The sequence below is a fragment of the Montipora capricornis genome, chromosome 2 (assembly GCF_036669925.1).
Source record: "Montipora capricornis isolate CH-2021 chromosome 2, ASM3666992v2, whole genome shotgun sequence".
NCBI classification, from domain to species: Eukaryota; Metazoa; Cnidaria; class Anthozoa; order Scleractinia; family Acroporidae; genus Montipora; species Montipora capricornis.
The window spans coordinates 59,259,122-59,266,621 of NC_090884.1; the positions used below are offsets into that span (position 1 = coordinate 59,259,122).

General features: G+C 39.0%; 1 protein-coding gene across 1 annotated transcript in view; it reads right to left on the reverse strand.

Annotated features, from left to right (window-relative positions):
• LOC138029225 (phosphatidylserine lipase ABHD16A-like) overlaps window positions 1-7,500 on the reverse strand; it is a 23,400-nt gene that overhangs the window by 6,586 nt on the left and 9,314 nt on the right. Inside the window, exons 6-14 of the mRNA XM_068876938.1 lie at window positions 7,054-7,127; window positions 6,226-6,318; window positions 5,139-5,212; window positions 4,911-4,951; window positions 4,644-4,748; window positions 4,091-4,154; window positions 3,406-3,455; window positions 2,868-2,979; window positions 2,224-2,276 (exon numbers count right to left, since the gene is read on the reverse strand). Coding sequence (XP_068733039.1) covers window positions 2,224-2,276; window positions 2,868-2,979; window positions 3,406-3,455; window positions 4,091-4,154; window positions 4,644-4,748; window positions 4,911-4,951; window positions 5,139-5,212; window positions 6,226-6,318; window positions 7,054-7,127 — 666 coding nt within the window. The remainder of the gene's footprint in view (window positions 1-2,223; window positions 2,277-2,867; window positions 2,980-3,405; window positions 3,456-4,090; window positions 4,155-4,643; window positions 4,749-4,910; window positions 4,952-5,138; window positions 5,213-6,225; window positions 6,319-7,053; window positions 7,128-7,500) is intronic.

Sequence of the window (7,500 nt, forward strand, 5' to 3'; positions counted from 1 at the left end):
CAGTTATATTTGTAGTACTTGACATAATCTGTTCATCCACTGGCCTTTCCAAAATTGATTTTAGAACATATGAAATTTAATCATTTATTAAAAAACACCAATGAAAAACCATGTGAGCTTTCGTGCTAAAACATGATATCTTCACACGAGAAAAGATCGTATAAAAATCGCGTTTTTCGATATTAAAGTAAAGTGACTTAGTATTTCATTGGTGTTTATATAATAAATAGAATTGGATGCTTGGAATTTGGAAATCTATCTTCTCGTGTTCAAAAATGTTTCACTCGTTCGCTTTGCTCAATCATGAAAATTGTTCAACACTCAGAGACATTTCTTATCTCCTCACGGCCATGTAATATCCTCTATTTAGTATATACTAAAACAGTGGATAGCATTCAAAGCGTGCTCTGGTTGGCTCTAGTGGTGGATATTTACTGAGCCGCAAAGCGGCAAGGTAAATATCCACCACTAGCCACCTCCACTTTGGTGAATAGTTTTTAATCATAAAACAATTAGGATAGTATGCCTACTCTCATTGGTAGAATTTTAAAATATCATATAGGTAAAGTTAAAACCAAGCCAATGCAGCGGTTTCTCCTGAGATATAGCTCTTTGGCATTACAAAGCTTTTGCTTTCATGTTCAAATTGAGCACTCTACTAGGATGAGCCATTGCCGCTAGCAATTGCGCATGCTCACTAGCTCGCTAGTTGGAGCACTCTGGCATGGCTTAGATGTACCACATGTGTGGGAAATCTGGGGTGGCTTTATAAGCTTAACCTCCATCCCAGACATCAGCACTGCACTGATGAGGCCCAGAAGGCCGAGACAGTACTGTCTGCAGTTAGTTATAGCTCTTTGGCATTACAAAGCTATTTCTTTCATGTTCAAGTTGGGCACTCTACAAGGATGAGCCATTGCCACTAGCAATTGCGCATGCTCACTAGCTAGCTAGTTTGAGCACTCTGGCATGGCTTGGATGTACCACATGTGTGGGACATCTGGGGTGGCTTTATAGCTTAACCTCCATCCTAGTCATCAGCACTGCACTGAAGAGGCCCAGAAGGCCGAAACAGTACTGTCTGTAGTTAGTTATATATATATATATATATTTTTTTTTTTTGGGGGGGGGGGGGGGCCCCAAATTCCAGGATTCTTGTTGCTTCATGAACTTGCTTGCTTTTCCCTCCCTCCCTCCCATGTTTTAGGGTAAGTATACATTCCACACACTAGTCTCAGTGATGTGTTGACAGGTGCCACGGGAGGTGGACTGTGGCTCGGTTGCAATGGTGACCTCCTCGCTGCTGAGGAGAGTGCTCCTCTTTCTTGCCACCTTTACGGTACCTGTACCCTTCAATAAATTGGCGTAGTGTTTTAAAGGAGACCTGTGAAATTTGCTATTGCATTAGTTGGACGACAGTTTTAGTTGATCATGCACCTTGACCTAATTAGATGCACACCCAATCTTGCCGGCTTTTAAGTCTTAAGTATTTGCTACCTATTTCCAACAATAACGTAAGGGGGAAAGGTTAGCATTAATTCTAGCTTAAAGGGAAAGCGTCACGAGAAGCGCATGCGCTAGCGTCTTGTAAAAACTTGAAAAGCGTTAGGTTAACTTTTTTCAAGTTGAATCGACAAATTCAAAATGGTGTCCACTGGGGAGGGCCATGGTGGACAAAGGAGAAACTCCAGCAAATGTACGTGACTCGCGCGTGAATCCATGATGGCGGCTAGAATTTTCCGTGGGCTCAAGAGCAAACAAACTCGAGCATGCGCAGCTCATGACAGTGCCCCTTTAAGGTAAATGCAGCTGTCTATCACAATCTGAGTAACAACATTTGGAGGACATTTTGTGAATTTGATTGTCTGTATTCCGAGACATGGGTGATGTTCAAGTGTGGGAGAAAAGCAAGGGGACACTTTGTGGCACTTTTTTCAAATTTGCACGCATCCAGTTAGGGACGTTTCTGGACACGTCTGGGCACTTAAGGGCAGGGGTTTCAATAACTTCTGAAATAGCCGTCCATGATAGCCCATTGAAGGCGGCAGTTTGACAAGTTTATGATAGGATTTTTAGTGAAAATCAAGGCAAACTAGCCGGCGGTGTGAGGCAAAGCAGGCGGCGGTATACCGCCGGTAACCGGCTTCTATTGAAACCCCTGCTTAAGAGAGGTTCCAGGTGTAAGTAGGCGCAAAGAACGATTCACAATTCCTTTATGCTCACCATGCCGCTAATCTGAGGATATATCTTTGCACCCCATACTGCAGGATAACCACCTGGAAAAACAACAAAAAATGTCAGACTCAAATTGACTAACCACATTCTGCTGTTAAGAACACAATGGCACTGATTCTTGCCTTTGTGGGCAAAAAATTTGAAAAGTACCATCTCGTGCAGTGCTGACCTTCATTCAGGACCTGCATGTTCAAGTAATATACATCGTTTGAACTTGGCATCACAACAGCCACATTGGTGTCCCAAGGCTAAAGTTGGTCTGTGCAGACTAATTGTCTGCATATTGAGCTCCATGTATATTTAAATGCAATTATTAGCAGAGCTCATGTGCGTGAAGCACGCCAGTGGAGTACCATGTGTAAGATTTATTGGGAAATCTATCCATTTGAGAAATTTTGGTTATGATGTCACGTACGTCTGCCCGTCCACCCGTACAGACTGTCGGGGTGGGGAAGCAGGAGAGCCTCTGGGGACGGATTGTATGAGCAATTTTTGCTTGGTGGGAAATCACATAGCAGCCTTGCATTTGGCAACCCGCATTGTACTACTTATGCAACTACAGCTAGTCTTTTTTGTGGGACAATGATGCTGATCTACATGTATGTGATTTGTTAGCATCATTAAACACTCACCTATTGACCAGGCATATATGACAATTTTATCAGCAGGAAAGCCAAGTTTCTCTATTGCATACTGCATTACAACTTCCATAGCATTTCTCTCAGATTCAGGGCTAGGTAAACCCTATAAAAAATATTCAAATAATTTCTTCATGCACCATAAATTTATGGCTCCTATCTTGCTCAATGGCAAGCTCCTCTCTAGAGGACAATTTGAGTTAAACATCAGTTGGAATCATTACCAGAAAAAGGAACTGGGACAGAGAATGACCACTAGTAACCCCCTGGGTGCTCTCCTTGGTACACAGAGAATTGGTACTCTACCACAATCATTTTCCCCAAACCAAGACTAGGGGTGCATAGAGACAAAATCTTATAAAAATTCGGGACCTTCCACAGTTTACATGACAGGACAATGTTGCAGTGACAATGCACCTTCATTTCAGCCAAATCTTAACTCAGGTTAACCAAAATCTCAAGCCCAACTTTCTGCTTGTGTCCAACCTCATTCATGGCCCAGTTTAAAACCATGTGAAGGTAATTAACTTACACTGCTTCCAGCAAAACCAGGGTGATTCCATCCCAACACTGAATATCCAGCTAAAACATGAGAAGACTGCAAAATTAATTAATCATAATTTTTTTTAAATGAAATAGAGAGAAATATCATACCATACAAAATGTTACAGACATAAGAAAATTATACAGCCTATAGCATAAAAGGCTCAAGCTGGAGATTTACTTTGCCTGTCTTGGCAAACTGACTGACTGTATGATGACTATAGGGGTTCACAAATGGTAAAATCTGTGATGCCGAGACCCTTGTTTGCGAATCTAAGACCAAAAAACAGAAAATTTAGCATGACAGTGCCCCTCTAACAATATTATTACTATAATTTAACCAATTGAAAGTGGAGGTGAACATTTGTGGCTCTGTTCTAAAGGGTAAATATCCATCACTTTCACCAACACTGAGGTGAATAATTATATTGTTTTTATTAGTATATGCCACACAATGTCGTGCGTTGAATAAAAAGTGAACTAAAAATTAACAGAAATACTTTATTTTTGTAAAAATAATTCGGTTGGAAATTTCTCATTTCACATGTCTGCTAATCAGAGGTGAATAGTACTTGGCTAATCACCTTCGAGTTAGCCAATAACCGTGCACACAGAGCACTATTCAATTGTGCGGTACATACCGGTACTAAAACAAGACATTACAACTGGCAAACCTGTCATGGGAGTTGTCATCAAACCAACTTCATAGAATCCTGCATTCCCTTCACAAGTTATTACCTGATTCAGGAAATAAGTAAAACAATAATAAACGACCCTTTTAAGAACAGTGTGGTAGGTTCTCTTTGATAATAAGGCTCAAGAAAAAATGATGAGACAGTCCCATTTGAGGTGATAATTATGCACTTTAATTTGCTAAAAAAACATAAACTTCGTATAAAATGGTAGACAGTATTCTATTGTAACAAACCATCCAATGACAACCATCAATTGATTACACTGTATTATCAAGAGACTTACTGGGCAACAATAATAATTACACAAATGACTGTTGGTGGTTTAATATCCCTCTGGGTCAGAGACGTTTTTCTCCCGTGTGAGACCCCGCTTCCATTCTAGGTCTAATGCTAAGCTGTGATTTCTTTGGAAGTGCTACACAGCAATGCAGCAGTGCTTATCCAATGCTACATTGCAGCTACTGGTAACTTGAACTGTCAATGACAGTGCTAGCTTACCTGTAGAGATTGCAGATATTTATGAAGGACTTACTAGTGTGTCACCCCTTTCCCGGATATCTGGACTGGCCCTCTTGTCCATAAACATGGTGTCTATCTCATTACCATCAGCTGACACAAGCTTTCCTCTCACACCATTCTGCAAAAGAAAAGATAGGCAGTACTATCATTGTAGCATATTATGTTGGAAAACACCACTTGTACCTGAACTATAAGGCCAAAAAACTTAGGTACAGCTGTATTCATAACAAAACTACAAATTAAAACAGCATGCCTCTCACATGACTGTTCCAGTACTTACTTTTTGAAGCAAGAATGTTCTTCCAGTCAACAAAGGTTCAGCTGTAAAATGATGGAATATACCCTTATTTAGTTAACTATGAAAAGAGTGAATGATTGACACCACCCCCAATAGGAATGGATTTAATAGACTGCTTCCCTTAGAGGCTTTTCAGGGCCAATTGAACAAAATTAATAATAGAAATGTTACACACTCAGATAATTGTTTGATGAAAATTCCAGTACTTACAAAATCCACTCTGAAGAAGGCTAGTAGATCCAGGGTAGACTAATGGACGACCCACTGAATGCGCAACAAAATACCTGGGAAAGATTAAACAACAGTATCAAAACATGAAGGTCGAATAGAAACCTTGTAACCTGTGAGAAGTGATAACTTACAAATTTGTCATTCAGAAAATATCTAAAAACTCACAATAATTATAGTTATATTCATTTGTAATATTATTAGAGATCGTCAACCACATTACATGTTGTGCTATTTTTTGGTTTCTCTCTGTGAAAACCTTTCTTCTTTAATGTCATTATTTCTTAAAAATGAATTACATTGTTAACAAGACAAGACAACTAGATAACACTCAATCTCTAGGGGCTCAATACATACAATCATGTACTACAGGTTGCCATGTGATGTTATGATCAATAAAATCACTGAAGAAAAGTTCGGCAATTTCAGTGATTATATGGAAACCAAATCCAGCAAAAAATAGTGATTGGAGTGACAGGGAGAATACCAGAGGATACACTACGCAGCTGACAACAAAGTCACCAGCTGCAAGTTCTTCCTTTTTCTAAAAGATCTTTCAAACTCAAAATCTACTGTATGGGTGCTTAGTATTTCCATCATAAACCATGTTGCTAGTTCTTGCCACGCCCACCACAACCTTGATTGATTCATGTATGGAAACCAACAAATGCTATGACCGCTGAACTATATTTTTCAACAATCAGAGCAATCGTAACAATTAATTGTAGCAATTGTAAGTTTCATATTGAAACCAGCCTTTAGCAAATTGAAGCTGCAGCAGAATAATAAATTGCCAAAACTAGAGAATGTATCACATACAGTAGGTGGTAGCTTTGATTGGTTTGAACCTGAGAATAATAGTAATATTGTTAACAATACATTCAAGTGGCACAGTAAGATTGTTTTGGCCACCTTAGCAAAGTACATGTACATGTATCAAGCGAATCTCTGACAAGGCCAGAGGTATCATGGCAACTTACAAGTACAAAACTTGTCAAATCCAGGCCGTGTGGAAAATTACCAAGTGAGGCCATAATGTTAGAGATCATTAAGTTTCATTAAGTTGTACCTAAGAAAATCACATGGCCAGCTTGCAAGAAATGATAACAATCCTTTTGGTCTGGTGTGAGAGGTGTTTCCTGGTGTCCTTTGTACGCTATCACTGTTACCAATAAGAAAAAAGAATAATAACCCTGATGTTAAATAGCACATTCATTTGACTGAAGTTGCTGCATTTTTAACCAGTCCCGCTTGGGATATTTTAACAACTTGAAAATCCAGCCAGATGGATTGGATCAGCTAGGTGGCTTATATTTCATTAACAGTCTCTTAGACTAATTCTTGTTGAAGTATTAATTGCAAGGAAGTGAGCCTTGTAAAAATGTGAATGGTGAAATTTACAAAAAGAACACCAAGGGTCTCAACTTGATGTCTTCTCCAAGTTCACTCATGTTATATACATGTACGGAAAATGTGCCACTCGGTTCCCGGATGTAGTTTACTGTTACAGTTGTCATATTCTTTAAAACTACAAGACTGTTCCATATTCCCTTCCATAATTTATAGTATATACATGTTATGTTAAATTAACAATAATACCAACTTTATTCAATCACTTCAATGAAAGGGAAGGATACCAGAGGTTACAGGACCACCCGCAGCCAGATGTACATGTAATTGACTGAGAGTTGATTTTGATAAGGCAGGAAAACAGTAGTACCCGGAGAAAAACCCTCGGAGTCACATGCAGAAAAGCTCAGCCCACACACAATTTCGAAGTAGAAAGTTGAACTTGCGTCACAGAGGTGGAAGGCATTGATAACTGCTAAGCCAACCTGTCTCCCCAAATTTTTTAAAGTAACATTCCTTTTGAATTATTAAACCATGCAATACATACCCAGCCTTTGTTTCGTCCCATTTGTAATCAACAGGCCAAGCTCTGAAGTCAAAGTCATAGCATCCAAGCCTTTTCTACAAAAATGATTTTGACCATTCCAACCATTATAATGATAATTATTTTACTTAATAAAGATCTATTTCATGCAATCAGGTTAAGTCCATCTTATGGTAGAAAAAAACCACCACTATTGTACTTATTGTACATGCCATGTATACACAATGTAAACAAGTTTTAATGAAAATTAATTAATATTATTTTGAAATCATCATCATTTATAATTGTGACCTTCCACGGGAAAACGTACACTAACGTTTGCCCGTTAAACGGCTTAAAACTAACGGACGGTTAACGGATATTCAACGGTTTTGAAGATTGGTTTAACGTTTTTTACTAACGCTCTGACGGTTTGTGCTAACGCTCTAACGGTTTGTGCTAACGCTCTAA